The following is a 19,544-nucleotide window of genomic DNA, read 5'->3' on the forward strand; positions in this document are numbered from 1 at the left end:
GGACCAGAGAAGGAGAGATCAACAGAAAGGGAAAGAGAGATGAGAGAAGATCTTTATAATATCCTTCTTTCTTCTCTTCCCTCCCTTCTTCCCTAATAGAGAAAGGACAGAGAGAGTGGCTACAGTCCAAACCTGTTATTTGTACCCCCTCAGCCCTTGCGCTAGCCACTTTCCCTCGGGGGGAACCCCCGTCAGAACCGGATGCAGTGTGATTGACATCTTAGATGGAGGTCCAGTTCACTAACGTTGCCCCCTCGGCCCTCCATTTAGCTGGAGAGAGTGAGTGAAGAACATGAATCACTTTTGGGGTTGATATGACCCACAATTCAATGCAAACTGTAGCCATGTGTCAAATTCTGGTGGCCGCGAAGTGTCAAATTTAATCAACACGGCTCTATTTTCGCTGTGTCAGACAAATTTACGATGCTAGCTTGGTGAAAAATATATATACTGTGGATGACATTGATTTTAGCGTTGACAAATGGGCTTAGTCTCGTAGTGAGGAGCCCATAAAACGTAGCTAGTTTCATAAACATATTTTTGGGGAATTCTGAAATGTATTGGAATACATGACCATACTATAAAACTAGCTTGCCAGCTATGGGGGACTTTAGCTAGCTACCTGACAGGAGTGCTAGTGAGCTACGTTAGCTTGCTAGGTACAGTATATTAATAGCTTTGGTTGGTTGTTTTTTAAATCAACTTGAAGATTTCCACCTAGGACGTTGCCTCTCCGAACATCACTCTCCCTCGCTTGGGCAAGGGACATTTTAAGGTTCACTGGGATGTGACGATGTAAAACGCCATTCAAGGACTGAGGGGTTAGGGGCCGAGGGCCGTCTACTTTGAGTTTGGACTGCAGCCAATGTTTACATCACGTGTCTGAGGGTTGCTGGGATCTGTGTAGCGCTGGGCCGGCAGCCCATCCTGATGGCTTGTGGGACGCCACACTGGGCCGTCTAGAACCAGGCCCGCCAGCTGAAGGGGCAGTGAGAGGGAGCAGGCCAGGCCACAATGGCCCTAATTACAGGCCCCGAGGCAGGGGAGAGCCCTGTGGAAACTGTGTGCAAGTGGAGGGTTGGAAGAAGGAGAAAAGGAGACACGAGGAAGGATCTTTCTCAATTCATCTTTCCTCGATCCCTTGCATCCTCTACCCTTGCCTCCTCCTCTAAACCATTGGAGAGGCTGAGGGGAGGGACCTTGGATAGTCAGTTCAATGTGTTCTTCATTGTTGCCTGTGATCAGAGGTTGTCTTTCCTTGTTCACCATGTAGAATCTTGGACAGCTGTCGGTGATGGCTTTCTACATTTACACCCTTCTACCTCACCATGTCTGTTTTTAGGGACAAGGCCTGGGGTTTATGTGTGTTTGTACCTCACCATGTCTGTTTTTAGGGACAAGGCCTGGGGTTTATGTGTGTTTGTACCTCACCATGTGTCTGTTTTTAGGGACAAGGCCTGGGGTTTATGTGTTTGTACCTCACCATGTCTGTTTTTAGGGACAAGGCCTGGGGTTTATGTGTTTGTACCTCACCATGTGTCTGTTTTTAGGGACAAGGCCTGGGGTTTATGTGTGTTTGTACCTCACCATGTGTCTGTTTTTAGGGACAAGGCCTGGGGTTTATGTGTTTGTACCTCACCATGTCTGTTTTTAGGGACAAGGCCTGGGGTTTATGTGTGTTTGTACCTCACCATGTGTCTGTTTTTAGGGACAAGGCCTGGGGTTTGTGTGTTTGTACCTCACCATGTGTCTGTTTGTGGTTAGAGCATTGGACCAGTAATCATAAAGGTTGCTGGATCGAATCCTAGAGCTGACGAGGTAAAAATCTGTCGTTCTGCCCTTGAGCAAGGCAATTAACCCACTGTTCCCCGGGCGCCGAAGTCGTGGATGTCGATTAAGGCAGCCCCCCCGCACCTCTCTGTTTCAGAGGGGTTGGCTTAAATGCGGAAGACATTTCAGTTGAAGGCATTCAGTTGTATAACTGACTAAGTATCCCCTTTCCCTGTTTCTACTTCTCTACCTCACCATGTGTCTGTTTTTAGGGACAAGGCCTGGTATTGATAAGCGATGCCTGGTTTCCTCCAGACATTACACTTGTTATTCAGGCCAAAGGGTTCAATCTTGGTTTCATCAGAACAGTGAATCTTATTTCTCGTTGTCTGAGAGTCCTTTAGGTGCCTTTTGGCAAACTCCAAGCAGGCTGTCATGTGCCTTTTTACTGAGGAGTGGCTTCCATCTGGCCACTCTACCATAAAGGCCTGATTGGTGGAGTGCTGCAGAGATGCTTGTCCTTTTGGATTGTTCTCCCATCTCCACAGAGGAACTCTGGAGCTCTGTCAGAGTGATCATCGGGTTCTTGGTCCCCTCCCTGACCAAGGCCCTAATCTCCCGATTGCTCAGTTTTTATGTGTGTGTGTATATAGAGTATTTTTGTCTGTAATGTCTTTTTCGTTATGTCAGACCCCAGGAAGACTAGCTGTCATCATTGGCGTCGGCTAATGGGGATCCTCGTAAAATCATAAATCCCCTCCAGAGGTCTGACCCCCTCTCCTCCTGTCAGTTGTCCCAGAGAGAGGGAGTGATGTGGGGAAGCCTCTCCTCAGTCTCCTGGCTCCTCTCCTGGCTTGAGAGAAAGAAAGAGGGTGAGAGTAGTTGACTGGGAAGAGAGGGAGAAAGAGGGTGAGAGTAGTTGACTGGGAAGAGAGGGAGAAGAGGTTGAGGGAGAAAGAGGCTGAGAGTAGTTGACTGGGAAGAGAGGGAGAAAGAGGGTGAGAGTAGTTGACTGGGAGGAGAGGGAGAAAGAGGGTGAGAGTAGTTGACTGGGAAGAGAGGGAGAAAGAGGGTGAGAGTAGTTGACAGGGAAGTGCAGACAGATATGACCAGATGTAAAGTGATGCGCTTTCAGGGTTTAAAGGCAGACGGACCATTAGGACTTCACCTGCCTCTGTTTGTTGTTCCATAGCCATCTGCCAGCCTGGCGTGTGTAGTAGAATATCAATATCCAATGTGGTTGTTTTAGGTCCTGTAACCTCTGCGTAAGGCAATATGGGTCAGTGGTTACTGACTAGGGGGTTGGGGGTCAGTGGTTACTGACTAGGGTGTCGGGGTTAGAGGTCAGTGGTTACTGACTAGGGTGTCGGGGCTAGGGGTCAGTGGTTACTGATTAGGGGTCAGTGGTTACTGGCTAGGGTGTTGGGGTTAGTGGTTCCTGACTAGGGTGTAGGGGTCAGTGGTTCCTGACTAGGGTGTAGGGGTCAGTGGTTCCTGACTAGGGTGTAGGGGTCAGTGGTTCCTGACTAGGGTGTCTGGGTCAGTGGTTCCTGACTAGGGTGTATGGGTCAGTGGTTCCTGTGTAGGGGTTAGTGGTTCCTGACTAGGGTGTATGGGTTAGTGGTTCCTGACTAGGGTGTAGGGGTTAGTGGTTCCTGACTAGGGTGTATGGGTCAGTGGTTCCTGACTAGGGTGTATGGGTCAGTGGTTCCTGACTAGGGTGTATGGGTCAGTGGTTCCTGACTAGGGTGTATGGGTCAGTGGTTCCTGACTAGGGTGTATGGGTCAGTGGTTCCTGACTAGGGTGTATGGGTCAGTAGTTCCTGACTAGGGTGTATGGGTCAGTAGTTCCTGACTAGGGTGTAGGGGTCAGTGGTTCCTGACTAGGGGTCAGTGGTTCCTGACTAGGGGTCAGTGGTTCCTGACTAGGGTGTAGGGGTCAGTGGTTCCTGACTAGGGTGTCTGGGTCAGTGGTTCCTGACTAGGGTGTCTGGGTCAGTGGTTCCTGACTAGGGTGTATGGGTCAGTGGTTCCTGTGTAGGGGTTAGTGGTTCCTGACTAGGGTGTAGGGGTCAGTGGTTACTGACTAGGGTGTAGGGGTCAGTGGTTACTGACTAGGGTGTAGGGGTCAGTGGTTCCTGACTAGGGTGTAGGGGTCAGTGGTTCCTGACTAGGGTGTCTGGGTCAGTGGTTCCTGACTAGGGTGTATGGGTCAGTGGTTCCTGTGTAGGGGTTAGTGGTTCCTGACTAGGGTGTAGGGGTTAGTGGTTCCTGACTAGGGTGTATGGGTCAGTGGTTCCTGACTAGGGTGTATGGGTCAGTGGTTCCTGACTAGGGGTCAGTGGTTCCTGACTAGGGGTCAGTGGTTCCTGACTAGGGGTCAGTGGTTCCTGACTAGGGTGTCTGGGTCAGTGGTTCCTGACTAGGGTGTATGGGTCAGTGGTTCCTGTGTAGTGGTTAGTGGTTCCTGACTAGGGTGTAGGGGTCAGTGGTTACTGACTAGGGTGTATGGGTCAGTGTTTCCTGACTAGGGTGTATGGGTCAGTGGTTCCTGACTAGGGTGTAGGGGTTAGTGGTTCCTGACTAGGGTGTATGGGTCAGTGGTTCCTGACTAGGGTGTATGGGTCAGTGGTTCCTGACTAGGGTGTATGGGTCAGTGGTTCCTGACTAGGGTGTATGGGTCAGTGGTTCCTGACTAGGGTGTAGGGGTCAGTGGTTCCTGACTAGGGTGTAGGGGTCAGTGGTTCCTGACTAGGGTGTAGGGGTCAGTGGTTCCTGACTAGGGTGTAGGGGTCAGTGGTTCCTGACTAGGGTGTAGGGGTCAGTGGTTTCTGACTAGGGTGTATGGGTCAGTGGTTTCTGACTAGGGTGTATGGGTCAGTGGTTCCTGACTAGGGTGTATGGGTCAGTGGTTCCTGACTAGGGTGTATGGGTCAGTGGTTCCTGACTAGGGTGTATGGGTCAGTGGTTCCTGACTAGGGTGTAGGGGTCAGTGGTTCCTGACTAGGGGTCAGTGGTTCCTGACTAGGGGTCAGTGGTTCCTGACTAGGGGTCAGTGGTTCCTGACTAGGGGTCAGTGGTTCCTGACTAGGGTGTAGGGGTCAGTGGTTACTGACTAGGTTGTCTGGGTCAGTGGTTCCTGACTAGGGTGTATGGGTCAGTGGTTCCTGTGTAGGGGTTAGAAGTTCCTGACTAGGGTGTATGGGTCAGTGGTTCCTGACTAGGGTGTAGGGGTCAGTGGTTCCTGACTAGGGTGTAGGGGTCAGTGGTTCCTGACTAGGGTGTAGGGGTCAGTGGTTCCTGACTAGGGTGTAGGGGTCAGTGGTTCCTGACTAGGGTGTAGGGGTCAGTGGTTCCTGACTAGGGTGTAGGGGTCAGTGGTTCCTGACTAGGGTGTAGGGGTCAGTGGTTACTGACTAGGGTGTAAGGGTCAGTGGTTCCTGATTAGGGTGTAAGGGTCAGTGGTTCCTGACTAGGGTGTATGGGTCAGTGGTTCCTGACTAGGGTGTATGGGTCAGTGGTTCCTGACTAGGGTGTAGGGGTCAGTGGTTCCTGACTAGGGTGTAGGGGTCAGTGGTTCCTGACTAGGGTGTAGGGGTCAGTGGTTCCTGACTAGGGTGTAGGGGTCAGTGGTTCCTGACTAGGGTGTATGGGTCAGTGGTTTCTGACTAGGGTGTATGGGTCAGTGGTTTCTGACTAGGGTGTATGGGTCAGTGGTTCCTGACTAGGGTGTATGGGTCAGTGGTTCCTGACTAGGGTGTATGGGTCAGTGGTTCCTGACTAGGGTGTATGGGTCAGTGGTTCCTGACTAGGGTGTAGGGGTCAGTGGTTCCTGACTAGGGGTCAGTGGTTCCTGACTAGGGGTCAGTGGTTCCTGACTAGGGGTCAGTGGTTCCTGACTAGGGGTCAGTGGTTCCTGACTAGGGTGTAGGGGTCAGTGGTTACTGACTAGGTTGTCTGGGTCAGTGGTTCCTGACTAGGGTGTATGGGTCAGTGGTTCCTGTGTAGGGGTTAGAAGTTCCTGACTAGGGTGTATGGGTCAGTGGTTCCTGACTAGGGTGTAGGGGTCAGTGGTTCCTGACTAGGGTGTAGGGGTCAGTGGTTCCTGACTAGGGTGTAGGGGTCAGTGGTTACTGACTAGGGTGTAGGGGTCAGTGGTTCCTGACTAGGGTGTAGGGGTCAGTGGTTCCTGACTAGGGTGTAGGGGTCAGTGGTTCCTGACTAGGGTGTAGGGGTCAGTGGTTACTGACTAGGGTGTAAGGGTCAGTGGTTCCTGATTAGGGTGTAAGGGTCAGTGGTTCCTGACTAGGGTGTCGGGGTCAGTGGTTCCTGACTAGGGTGTCGGGGTCAGTGGTTCCTGACTAGGGTGTCGGGGTCAGTGGTTCCTGACTAGGGTGTCGGGGTCAGTGGTTACTGACTAGGGTGTCGGGGTCAGTGGTTACTGACTAGGGTGTAGGGGTCAGTGGTTACTGACTAGGGTGTAGGGGTCAGTGGTTCCTGACTAGGGTGTAGGGGTCAGTGGTTACTGACTAGGGTGTAGGGGTTAGTGGTTCATGACTAGGGTGTAGGGGTCAGTGGTTCCTGACTAGGGGTCAGTGGTTCCTGACTAGGGGTCAGTGGTTCCTGACTAGGGTGTAGGGGTCAGTGGTTACTGACTAGGGTGTAGGGGTTAGTGGTTCATGACTAGGGTGTAGGGGTCAGTGGTTCCTGACTAGGGGTCAGTGGTTCCTGACTAGGGGTCAGTGGTTCCTGACTAGGGGTCAGTGGTTCCTGACTAGGGTGTCTGGGTCAGTGGTTCCTGACTAGGGTGTATGGGTCAGTGGTTCCTGACTAGGGGTCAGTGGTTCCTGACTAGGGGTCAGTGGTTCCTGACTAGGGTGTCTGGGTCAGTGGTTCCTGACTAGGGTGTAGGGGTTAGTGGTTCCTGACTAGGGTGTATGGGTCAGTGGTTCCTGACTAGGGTGTATGGGTCAGTGGTTCCTGACTAGGGTGTATGGGTCAGTGGTTCCTGACTAGGGTGTATGGGTCAGTGGTTCCTGACTAGGGTGTAGGGGTCAGTGGTTCCTGACTAGGGTGTAGGGGTCAGTGGTTCCTGACTAGGGTGTAGGGGTCAGTGGTTTCTGACTAGGGTGTATGGGTCAGTGGTTTCTGACTAGGGTGTATGGGTCAGTGGTTCCTGACTAGGGGTCAGTGGTTCCTGACTAGGGGTCAGTGGTTCCTGACTAGGGGTCAGTGGTTCCTGACTAGGGGTCAGTGGTTCCTGACTAGGGGTCAGTGGTTCCTGACTAGGGGTCAGTGGTTCCTGACTAGGGTGTCTGGGTCAGTGGTTCCTGACTAGGGTGTATGGGTCAGTGGTTCCTGTGTAGTGGTTAGTGGTTCCTGACTAGGGTGTAGGGGTCAGTGTTTCCTGACTAGGGTGTATGGGTCAGTGGTTCCTGACTAGGGGTGTAGGGGTTAGTGGTTCCTGACTAGGGTGTATGGGTCAGTGGTTCCTGACTAGGGTGTATGGGTCAGTGGTTCCTGACTAGGGTGTATGGGTCAGTGGTTCCTGACTAGGGTGTATGGGTCAGTGGTTCCTGACTAGGGTGTAGGGGTCAGTGGTTCCTGACTAGGGTGTAGGGGTCAGTGGTTCCTGACTAGGGTGTAGGGGTCAGTGGTTCCTGACTAGGGTGTAGGGGTCAGTGGTTCCTGACTAGGGTGTATGGGTCAGTGGTTTCTGACTAGGGTGTATGGGTCAGTGGTTTCTGACTAGGGTGTATGGGTCAGTGGTTCCTGACTAGGGTGTATGGGTCAGTGGTTCCTGACTAGGGTGTATGGGTCAGTGGTTCCTGACTAGGGTGTAGGGGTCAGTGGTTCCTGACTAGGGGTCAGTGGTTCCTGACTAGGGGTCAGTGGTTCCTGACTAGGGGTCAGTGGTTCCTGACTAGGGGTCAGTGGTTCCTGACTAGGGTGTAGGGGTCAGTGGTTACTGACTAGGTTGTCTGGGTCAGTGGTTCCTGACTAGGGTGTATGGGTCAGTGGTTCCTGTGTAGGGGTTAGAAGTTCCTGACTAGGGTGTATGGGTCAGTGGTTCCTGACTAGGGTGTAGGGGTCAGTGGTTCCTGACTAGGGTGTAGGGGTCAGTGGTTCCTGACTAGGGTGTAGGGGTCAGTGGTTCCTGACTAGGGTGTAGGGGTCAGTGGTTACTGACTAGGGTGTAGGGGTCAGTGGTTCCTGACTAGGGTGTATGGGTCAGTGGTTCCTGACTAGGGTGTATGGGTCAGTGGTTCCTGACTAGGGTGTATGGGTCAGTGGTTCCTGACTAGGGTGTAGGGGTCAGTGGTTCCTGACTAGGGTGTAGGGGTCAGTGGTTCCTGACTAGGGTGTAGGGGTCAGTGGTTCCTGACTAGGGTGTAGGGGTCAGTGGTTCCTGACTAGGGTGTATGGGTCAGTGGTTTCTGACTAGGGTGTATGGGTCAGTGGTTTCTGACTAGGGTGTATGGGTCAGTGGTTCCTGACTAGGGTGTATGGGTCAGTGGTTCCTGACTAGGGTGTATGGGTCAGTGGTTCCTGACTAGGGGTCAGTGGTTCCTGACTAGGGGTCAGTGGTTCCTGACTAGGGGTCAGTGGTTCCTGACTAGGGGTCAGTGGTTCCTGACTAGGGGTCAGTGGTTCCTGACTAGGGTGTAGGGGTCAGTGGTTACTGACTAGGTTGTCTGGGTCAGTGGTTCCTGACTAGGGTGTATGGGTCAGTGGTTCCTGTGTAGGGGTTAGAAGTTCCTGACTAGGGTGTATGGGTCAGTGGTTCCTGACTAGGGTGTAGGGGTCAGTGGTTCCTGACTAGGGTGTAGGGGTCAGTGGTTCCTGACTAGGGTGTAGGGGTCAGTGGTTCCTGACTAGGGTGTAGGGGTCAGTGGTTACTGACTAGGGTGTAGGGGTCAGTGGTTCCTGACTAGGGTGTAGGGGTCAGTGGTTCCTGACTAGGGTGTAGGGGTCAGTGGTTACTGACTAGGGTGTAAGGGTCAGTGGTTCCTGATTAGGGTGTAAGGGTCAGTGGTTCCTGACTAGGGTGTCGGGGTCAGTGGTTCCTGACTAGGGTGTCGGGGTCAGTGGTTCCTGACTAGGGTGTCGGGGTCAGTGGTTACTGACTAGGGTGTATGGGTCAGTGGTTCCTGACTAGGGTGTATGGGTCAGTGGTTCCTGACTAGGGTGTATGGGTCAGTGGTTCCTGACTAGGGTGTATGGGTCAGTGGTTCCTGACTAGGGTGTAGGGGTCAGTGGTTCCTGACTAGGGTGTAGGGGTCAGTGGTTCCTGACTAGGGTGTAGGGGTCAGTGGTTTCTGACTAGGGTGTATGGGTCAGTGGTTTCTGACTAGGGTGTATGGGTCAGTGGTTCCTGACTAGGGGTCAGTGGTTCCTGACTAGGGGTCAGTGGTTCCTGACTAGGGGTCAGTGGTTCCTGACTAGGGTGTCTGGGTCAGTGGTTCCTGACTAGGGTGTATGGGTCAGTGGTTCCTGTGTAGTGGTTAGTGGTTCCTGACTAGGGTGTAGGGGTCAGTGTTTCCTGACTAGGGTCTATGGGTCAGTGGTTCCTGACTAGGGGTGTAGGGGTTAGTGGTTCCTGACTAGGGTGTATGGGTCAGTGGTTCCTGACTAGGGTGTATGGGTCAGTGGTTCCTGACTAGGGTGTATGGGTCAGTGGTTCCTGACTAGGGTGTATGGGTCAGTGGTTCCTGACTAGGGTGTAGGGGTCAGTGGTTCCTGACTAGGGTGTAGGGGTCAGTGGTTCCTGACTAGGGTGTAGGGGTCAGTGGTTCCTGACTAGGGTGTAGGGGTCAGTGGTTCCTGACTAGGGTGTATGGGTCAGTGGTTTCTGACTAGGGTGTATGGGTCAGTGGTTTCTGACTAGGGTGTATGGGTCAGTGGTTTCTGACTAGGGTGTATGGGTCAGTGGTTCCTGACTAGGGTGTATGGGTCAGTGGTTCCTGACTAGGGTGTATGGGTCAGTGGTTCCTGACTAGGGTGTATGGGTCAGTGGTTCCTGACTAGGGTGTAGGGGTCAGTGGTTCCTGACTAGGGGTCAGTGTTCCTGACTAGGGGTCAGTGGTTCCTGACTAGGGGTCAGTGGTTCCTGACTAGGGGTCAGTGGTTCCTGACTAGGGTGTAGGGGTCAGTGGTTACTGACTAGGTTGTCTGGGTCAGTGGTTCCTGACTAGGGTGTATGGGTCAGTGGTTCCTGACTAGGGTGTATGGGTCAGTGGTTCCTGACTAGGGTGTAGGGGTCAGTGGTTCCTGACTAGGGGTCAGTGGTTCCTGACTAGGGGTCAGTGGTTCCTGACTAGGGGTCAGTGGTTCCTGACTAGGGGTCAGTGGTTCCTGACTAGGGTGTAGGGGTCAGTGGTTACTGACTAGGTTGTCTGGGTCAGTGGTTCCTGACTAGGGTGTATGGGTCAGTGGTTCCTGTGTAGGGGTTAGAAGTTCCTGACTAGGGTGTATGGGTCAGTGGTTCCTGACTAGGGTGTAGGGGTCAGTGGTTCCTGACTAGGGTGTAGGGGTCAGTGGTTCCTGACTAGGGTGTAGGGGTCAGTGGTTACTGACTAGGGTGTAGGGGTCAGTGGTTACTGACTAGGGTGTAGGGGTCAGTGGTTCCTGACTAGGGTGTAGGGGTCAGTGGTTCCTGACTAGGGTGTAGGGGTCAGTGGTTACTGACTAGGGTGTAAGGGTCAGTGGTTCCTGATTAGGGTGTAAGGGTCAGTGGTTCCTGACTAGGGTGTCGGGTCAGTGGTTCCTGACTAGGGTGTCGGGGTCAGTGGTTCCTGACTAGGGTGTCGGGGTCAGTGGTTACTGACTAGGGTGTCGGGGTCAGTGGTTACTGACTAGGGTGTAGGGGTCAGTGGTTACTGACTAGGGTGTAGGGGTCAGTGGTTCCTGACTAGGGTGTAGGGGTCAGTGGTTCCTGACTAGGGTGTAGGGGTCAGTGGTTACTGACTAGGGTGTAGGGGTTAGTGGTTCATGACTAGGGTGTAGGGGTCAGTGGTTCCTGACTAGGGGTCAGTGGTTCCTGACTAGGGGTCAGTGGTTCCTGACTAGGGGTCAGTGGTTCCTGACTAGGGTGTAGGGGTCAGTGGTTCCTGACTAGGGTGTATGGGTCAGTGGTTTCTGACTAGGGTGTATGGGTCAGTGGTTTCTGACTAGGGTGTATGGGTCAGTGGTTTCTGACTAGGGTGTATGGGTCAGTGGTTCCTGACTAGGGTGTATGGGTCAGTGGTTCCTGACTAGGGTGTATGGGTCAGTGGTTCCTGACTAGGGTGTATGGGTCAGTGGTTCCTGTGTAGGGGTTAGAAGTTCCTGACTAGGGTGTATGGGTCAGTGGTTCCTGACTAGGGTGTATGGGTCAGTGGTTCCTGACTAGGGTGTAGGGGTCAGTGGTTCCTGACTAGGGGTCAGTGGTTCCTGACTAGGGGTCAGTGGTTCCTGACTAGGGGTCAGTGGTTCCTGACTAGGGTGTAGGGGTCAGTGGTTACTGACTAGGTTGTCTGGGTCAGTGGTTCCTGACTAGGGTGTATGGGTCAGTGGTTCCTGTGTAGGGGTTAGAAGTTCCTGACTAGGGTGTATGGGTCAGTGGTTCCTGACTAGGGTGTAGGGGTCAGTGGTTCCTGACTAGGGTGTAGGGGTCAGTGGTTCCTGACTAGGGTGTAGGGGTCAGTGGTTCCTGACTAGGGTGTAGGGGTCAGTGGTTACTGACTAGGGTGTAGGGGTCAGTGGTTCCTGACTAGGGTGTAGGGGTCAGTGGTTCCTGACTAGGGTGTAGGGGTCAGTGGTTACTGACTAGGGTGTAAGGGTCAGTGGTTCCTGATTAGGGTGTAAGGGTCAGTGGTTCCTGACTAGGGTGTCGGGGTCAGTGGTTCCTGACTAGGGTGTCGGGGTCAGTGGTTCCTGACTAGGGTGTCGGGGTCAGTGGTTCCTGACTAGGGTGTCGGGGTCAGTGGTTACTGACTAGGGTGTATGGGTCAGTGGTTCCTGACTAGGGTGTATGGGTCAGTGGTTTCTGACTAGGGTGTATGGGTCAGTGGTTCCTGACTAGGGGTCAGTGGTTCCTGACTAGGGGTCAGTGGTTCCTGACTAGGGGTCAGTGGTTCCTGACTAGGGGTCAGTGGTTCCTGACTAGGGTGTCTGGGTCAGTGGTTCCTGACTAGGGTGTATGGGTCAGTGGTTCCTGTGTAGTGGTTAGTGGTTCCTGACTAGGGTGTAGGGGTCAGTGTTTCCTGACTAGGGTCTATGGGTCAGTGGTTCCTGACTAGGGTGTAGGGGTTAGTGGTTCCTGACTAGGGTGTATGGGTCAGTGGTTCCTGACTAGGGTGTATGGGTCAGTGGTTCCTGACTAGGGTGTATGGGTCAGTGGTTCCTGACTAGGGTGTAGGGGTCAGTGGTTCCTGACTAGGGTGTAGGGGTCAGTGGTTCCTGACTAGGGTGTAGGGGTCAGTGGTTCCTGACTAGGGTGTATGGGTCAGTGGTTTCTGACTAGGGTGTATGGGTCAGTGGTTTCTGACTAGGGTGTATGGGTCAGTGGTTTCTGACTAGGGTGTATGGGTCAGTGGTTCCTGACTAGGGTGTATGGGTCAGTGGTTCCTGACTAGGGTGTATGGGTCAGTGGTTCCTGACTAGGGTGTATGGGTCAGTGGTTCCTGACTAGGGTGTAGGGGTCAGTGGTTCCTGACTAGGGGTCAGTGGTTCCTGACTAGGGGTCAGTGGTTCCTGACTAGGGGTCAGTGGTTCCTGACTAGGGGTCAGTGGTTCCTGACTAGGGTGTAGGGGTCAGTGGTTACTGACTAGGTTGTCTGGGTCAGTGGTTCCTGACTAGGGTGTATGGGTCAGTGGTTCCTGTGTAGGGGTTAGAAGTTCCTGACTAGGGTGTATGGGTCAGTGGTTCCTGACTAGGGTGTAGGGGTCAGTGGTTCCTGACTAGGGTGTAGGGGTCAGTGGTTCCTGACTAGGGTGTAGGGGTCAGTGGTTACTGACTAGGGTGTAGGGGTCAGTGGTTACTGACTAGGGTGTAGGGGTCAGTGGTTCCTGACTAGGGTGTAGGGGTCAGTGGTTCCTGACTAGGGTGTAGGGGTCAGTGGTTACTGACTAGGGTGTAGGGGTCAGTGGTTCCTGATTAGGGTGTAAGGGTCAGTGGTTCCTGACTAGGGTGTCGGGGTCAGTGGTTCCTGACTAGGGTGTCGGGGTCAGTGGTTCCTGACTAGGGTGTCGGGGTCAGTGGTTACTGACTAGGGTGTCGGGGTCAGTGGTTACTGACTAGGGTGTAGGGGTCAGTGGTTACTGACTAGGGTGTAGGGGTCAGTGGTTACTGACTAGGGTGTAGGGGTCAGTGGTTCCTGACTAGGGTGTAGGGGTCAGTGGTTACTGACTAGGGTGTAGGGGTTAGTGGTTCATGACTAGGGTGTAGGGGTCAGTGGTTCCTGACTAGGGGTCAGTGGTTCCTGACTAGGGGTCAGTGGTTCCTGACTAGGGGTCAGTGGTTCCTGACTAGGGTGTAGGGGTCAGTGGTTACTGACTAGGGTATAGGGGTTAGTGGTTCATGACTAGGGTGTAGGGGTCAGTGGTTCCTGACTAGGGGTCAGTGGTTCCTGACTAGGGGTCAGTGGTTCCTGACTAGGGTGTAGGGGTCAGTGGTTCCTGACTGGGGTTAGGGGTAGGGGCCAGTTTAGGATCCAGCATCAGTGTTTTTACTATAGATCAGGTGAGGCCTCAGCAGTCTGTACCAGGGTTCCATGAAGTTCGGTCAGCACCAATCCCCAACACCGGCCTAGAGACTGTGTTCTATTTCAGAAAACAACACCGGCCTAGAGACTGGTCTATCTCAGAAAACAACACCGGCCTAGAGACTGGTCTATCTCAGAAAACAACACCGGCCTATCTCATAGACCAGTCTCTAGACCGGAGTTGTTTTAACTCATAAAACAACACCAGCCTAGAGACTGTGTTCTATTTCAGAAAACAACACCGGCCTAGAGACTGTGTTCTATTTCAGAAAACAACACCGGCCTAGAGACTGTGTTCTATTTCAGAAAACAACACCGGCCTAGAGACTGGTCTATCTCAGAAAACAACACCGGCCTAGAGACTGGTCTATCTCAGAAAACAACACCGGCCTAGAGACTGTGTTCTATTTCAGAAAACAACACCGGCCTAGAGACTGTGTTCTATTTCAGAAAACAACACCAGCCTAGAGACTGGTCTATCTCAGAAAACAACACCAGCTAAACTCAGAGCTGTTTACCCACTAGTAATAGAGGGAAATGTCAACATCCCTCACCCTCCTTCTACTCATCCTTCCTTGTTTTTCTTTGGTCAGGCCGCGGGGCAGTGATTGGCTAAGGTGCCAGAATGGATTATGGATGGCCAGCAGTCTAACAACCCTACAGAGGGCAGGGGTCAGATTTGTGAGGGTGCAACTAAAGGAACTTGACTGGCGTGCATCCCATTGACAGTCCGATGAGGGTAAACTGACCCTAACCTCAATCAAATCCCTAACACAGGTGAGCTCACCAAAACAGTAGCTCCTCCCCTGTCTCCGTACTGCAGGACTTTGGTCTGTTATGACAGCGGCAGGCCACTCAGTCTGGTGGAGGCCACAAGAAAGTTCCAGATTAATATTACTAACTGTGAGGTAGAGAGGTGGTTGAACCACGGTAGTCTATTTAAACTGACCTTTGTTTTGTTAACTCTTTATGCCATTCTTTCCCTTTTTATGCGTTTAAGAGTTGTTTATCGTACAGGAGGGCTGATCTAGGTCCATGCCCTTATTCATTATGCTTTAAAAGGCTAAACTGATCCTAAAACAACACTCCTACTCTGAGACGCAGGCCCAATACATTGGACATACGTTTGAGAATGCTTTACACTTGCCGGTTTAAAGGGACGGTCCCAAGTGGACTAGTTACAGCGCTGACTTAGATGTAATCCATTGTAAGGGGAAACGGAACCGCTGGCCGCCCCCACCACCATTATTGGTTTTGTTGCCGAGGCGACGTCGCGCAGCGTGGTAAAGATATTGCTGTGCATATTGTGAGCAATGTCTGATTAAAAAAATTAAAAAGTGTTTGTTCTTTGCAGTAACTTGTTTGTTGTTGTTACATCACAAACAGACGAAGCAGTTTCACCATTAAAGATTTCACCTTGTTTTACTGTTACTGTCCATCAAGGATCCTCAAACAACTTGACAGAAAAGGAGCAAATTTACCAGAAGAGGTGTGCATGCCAAGTGTTTTCCAGAAGAGGTGTGCATGCCAAGTGTTTTCCAGAAGAGGTGTGCATGCCAAGTGTTTTCCAGAAGAGGTGTGCATGCCAAGTGTTTTCCAGAAGAGGTGTGCATGCCAAGTGTTTTCCAGAAGAGGTGTGCATGCTAAATGTTTTCCAGAAGAGGTGTGCATGCCAAGTGTTTTCCAGAAGAGGTGTGCATGCCAAGTGTTTTCTGATGTGTCCTACAGGAGAAGGTTGGGACAAAATGGGAAAACAGCAAGTTTCCACATTTCACAAGGGACTGTTGTCACAGGAATTGAATGCAATAAACACTTATTTAGACTGAAATGCAGTGGTTTGTGTGGAACGGGGCAAAGGGAGGACATTGATAAAAGTGTGGGAGAAAAGACCAGGGCCAAATGATAGCATGAATGATAAAATGGATGAAAACCGGAGGTTGAATGATAGCAACATTTCGTGGAAAGAAAGATGAACGTGAAAACGAAGGTGCGGAACAGAAAATGAGATGATGGAGAGCGGAGGAGGAGAGTGAGGAGAAGAGAAGGGTGAAGAGGAGAGTGAGGAGAAGAGAAGGGTGAAGAGGAGAGTGAGGAGAAGAGAAGGGTGAAGAGGAGAGTGAGGAGAAGAGAAGAGTGAGGAGGAGAGAAGGGTGAGGAGAAGAGAAGGGTGAGGAGGAGAGTGAGGAGAAGAGAAGGGTGAAGAGGAGGGTGAAGAGGAGGGTGAGGAGAAGAGAAGGGTGGCTCTACTCCTTTTCTATGGAGCCGCTGCTCCTCCACACATTGGTTGCTCTGTGCCCAAAGGGGAACTAAAGCCTGACCAGAGCATACATTTATTTTTACGATATTTAAACAAACAAAAAACTAAAATAAATCAATGCAGACCTCTAAACCTGACCAAGTATGTTTAGGAGCCCCTCTCACTGACAGCAGTGCGAGACCACCAATTTCTCCCCGTCAATATTTGAACAGCTAATTCAGAGTTTGTCCTCTCCGTTTGACTGAAAAAAGCGAGTGAAAGAGTAGAATGAATAGTGTGTACGTGCTGTATGAGTTTAGTATGTTATCTGTCTTGACTTGTAGTTGGTTGTGGCGTCAACGTGTGTGTGTGTACACACACACACACACAACAGTGCAGTACGGTGTTGTAGCAGCCTATATAGACCTACCGAAGTTTCCTGTCTCCTATAGTGTTGTTCCTGTTTCCTGTCTCCTGTAGTGTTGTTCCTGTTTGCTGGTCTCTACCTTGTGCCAGAGCTGCTAGAAAAACTGCTTTCATTTGACCCTTATCAGGCCTTCAGCCTTCAGTCACTCCTCCAGACCTCTACCATGTGACTGACTGGGGAAAGACTTCAGTCACTCCTCCAGACCTCTACCATGTGACTGACTGGGGAAAGACTTCAGTCACTCCTCCAGACCTCTACCATGTGACTGACTGGGGAAAGACTTCAGTCACTCCTCCAGACCTCTACCATGTGACTGACTGGGGAATGCCTTCAGTCACTCCTCCAGACCTCTACCATGTAACTGACTGGGGAAAGCCTTCAGTCACTCCTCCAGACCTCTACCATGTGACTGACCGGGGAAAGACTTCAGTCACTCCTCCAGACCTCTACCATGTGACTGACTGGGGAAAGCCTTCAGTCACTCCTCCAGACCTCTACCATGTAACTGACTGGGGAAAGACTTCAGTCACTCCTCCAGACCTCTACCATGTGACTGACTGGGGAAAGCCTTCAGTCACTCCTCCAGACCTCTACCATGTAACTGACTGGGGAAAGCCTTCAGTCACTCCTCCAGACCTCTACCATGTGACTGACTGGGGAAAGCAGGCCACCAGGCAGGAGGCTGGCTGATTGACTGACTGACAGACAGACACACTCACTGCAGGACATAGTCTTTCCATATCATTCATATATTCTCTCTAAATCATTTAGTGTAGTTCTCTCTATACCTCTCACTCGTTCCCTCATACTGTTTCTCTCCCTCTCTGATAGCTTAGTGTTTGTTCAGGTCACAGTTTATTTCTGGTCATTTCCCTCTGCTTCCTGTACTCTTATTTTTCTTTCATTTAATCCCCTCAAAATATAGTGTGCAGGAAAATATTAATATAAATGTATATTTATGGAAAGATAGCCAACAGTTTTGACATTAGTTGGATTTGTCATAATTTTCTCCCTTTCCCATTCTCTCTCTCTCCCTCTCTCCTATTCTCTCTCTCCCTCAGACTGTGCCACAGGTATGTGCGAGGCAGGGCGGTCTGGGGTTTGACTCTGAGCTGCAGGAGCTCTACTCAGCCGTCACGTCCTACGGCAACACCAACGCTCGCAAACGTAAGATCTCTGAGAGACACGCCCCCGAAGAGGACGAATCCACCACAGGGGACCGTGACCCTAACCACTCCGCCAGCGGCACACAGCCCCCAGGTCTGGACCTCTTCTCATTGGTCGTATGATCTTTCTAATCCCATCCCATCTTGCCGTCACTTCTGTGGCCCAAGGCCTCAGATTTAGACCTGTAGGATCGCATGTCCTACCAACACACTCTCTCACACAGACACATTCTATAAGAGATCACCAGGGGGAGGGATGAACTACTTATATTCTGTCCCAGACATTTCTGTAATCTAACTAAACAACATCAATCACCCAAACACTTCACTTCTCCTGCTAGTGCTGCTTTTAACAGGACAACTGGCGTGGGAAAGTTGGAGTCTCAAGCGGTTTGATACTTTTGTTGCAACGTTAATAAATGTGTTGCAACGTTGCAGCTCAAACCAAGGCTGCCTTGGCCAGGACAGCTCAGCAGGGCTCAATAGTGTGAAAAATGGGTTTTAGTGTCTGATTATGGCCACTATAGGTGTGAATTGGTGGTTGGTTTGTTCCCTACAGGAGAGGAGGTGAACCATGGGCTGGACCAGGGGGATAAGAGGCAGACTGGACGGGGAGACCGAGCCAGAACCACAGACTCAGAGACACCTAATGAGGAAAAGGTCTGGTCAACTCCGCAATGATTCTGATTTACCAATAATAATGAATGAATCAATCCGATTTATTGATAAGCCCTTTTACAGCAGCAGATGTCACTAAGGCTGTGTTTACACAGGCAGCCCAATTGTGATTTTTCTTTTTCTTTCACTAATTGGTATTTTGAGCAATCTGATCAGCTGTATTGCCAATAATTGGGCAAAAGATCAGAATTGGGCTGTCTGTGTAAACTAAGGGCTGTACGGTAACCCAGCCTAGACCCCTCTCCCTCAGACTGAAGGCTATAATGTAACCATAATATCCTTACCTTGTTTCTAACACGTCTGTTGCCGTCCTCACAGACTACAGTTCCCATGGCTACTGCCGCAGATCGGCCCTCCGCCCGACCCAAGAAGAAGAAAGCTAAGGGGCTTTTTGGATGACCTCGGAACCTGTAGGGCACCAAACACTATGGAGACTGTCTGCGACTACGTCCCAAATGACACGGTCAAAAGTAGTGCACTACTATGTAGGGGATGGGGTGTCGTTTGGGATGCCGTCTATGAGCACTACCACCTTACTTCATGTGACATGTTTTTCAAGTACTCATCTACGGAGATGTCCTTTTTTTTTAAACATTTTTTTTTATTAAATCATTAGATATGCATGTTTTTCCTTGGCTGTTTCATTGTTTGATGGATGTGTATTTTTTTAATTGTCTAAATAAATAAAGTGTGACAATTTAGGGCGTCTTATCAATATAAGCGTTAGATGTGGATCAATGACTGTGTTCTCTTTAGATCTGCATTTTTGGAACATCATGAATTTACTCGTTTCAACTTCTGGGCAGAATGGAGTTGTACATTACTGCCATTACAGGACCACGCTCTAGTACCAGCCTGGGTCTAGTCCAACCACAGGGCTAGTTGATGCTCCAGGCGCCTTATCCTTATTGGATGGTTAGCAGTGTGTTGGCAATTCATTCTTATTTCTTTCGAGAGAGAATGAGATATTGACTCAAGGTGTTGTAGAATGCTTGGAATGCTATTGAAGTCCTGTTCAATCATTGGTCGAGGACTTGGCTTGTTTTGAAAAGTCAACGCCGTTAGAACACTGTCATAGCTCAGTCAGAATGCATATTTATCCCAATTTTAATAAGGTGTCAGTCGCTCTACAGAGGAGACACTAAATGTTTGAAATGCCTGACGTAAGAGCGCACATTGTCTCAAATGGATGTTACACTATATATACAAAAGTATGTGGACACCCCTTCAAATTAGTGGATTCGGCTATTTCAGCCACAACCGTTTCTGATGGAGGTATGAAATCGAGCACACAGCCATGTAGTCTCCATAGACAAACATTGGCAGTAGAATGGCCTTCCTGAAGAGCTCAGTGACTTTCAACGTGGCACCGTCATAGGATGCCACCATTCCAACAAGTCAGTTTGTCAAATGTCTGCCCTGCTAGAGCTGCCCCGGTCAACTGTAAGTGCTGTTATTGTGAAGTGGAAACGTCTAGGAGTAACAACAGCTCAGCCAGGAAGTGGTAGGCCACACAAGCTCAC

General features: G+C 51.0%; 1 protein-coding gene across 2 annotated transcripts in view; it reads left to right on the forward strand.

Annotated features, from left to right (window-relative positions):
* The window catches only part of nhej1 (nonhomologous end-joining factor 1), a 34,189-nt gene extending 15,469 nt beyond the window's left edge, over positions 1 to 18,720 (forward strand). For both annotated transcript variants that reach the window (XM_031813336.1, XM_031813337.1), the window contains 3 exons: positions 17,239 to 17,437; positions 17,903 to 18,003; positions 18,340 to 18,720. In XM_031813336.1, coding sequence (XP_031669196.1) covers positions 17,239 to 17,437; positions 17,903 to 18,003; positions 18,340 to 18,420 — 381 coding nt within the window. In that variant the 3' untranslated portion in view covers positions 18,421 to 18,720. The remainder of the gene's footprint in view (positions 1 to 17,238; positions 17,438 to 17,902; positions 18,004 to 18,339) is intronic.
* Positions 18,721 to 19,544: the final 824 nt, after the last annotated feature.

Source organism: Oncorhynchus kisutch, unplaced genomic scaffold, assembly GCF_002021735.2.
Source record: "Oncorhynchus kisutch isolate 150728-3 unplaced genomic scaffold, Okis_V2 Okis05a-Okis16b_hom, whole genome shotgun sequence".
NCBI classification, from domain to species: domain Eukaryota; kingdom Metazoa; phylum Chordata; class Actinopteri; order Salmoniformes; family Salmonidae; genus Oncorhynchus; species Oncorhynchus kisutch.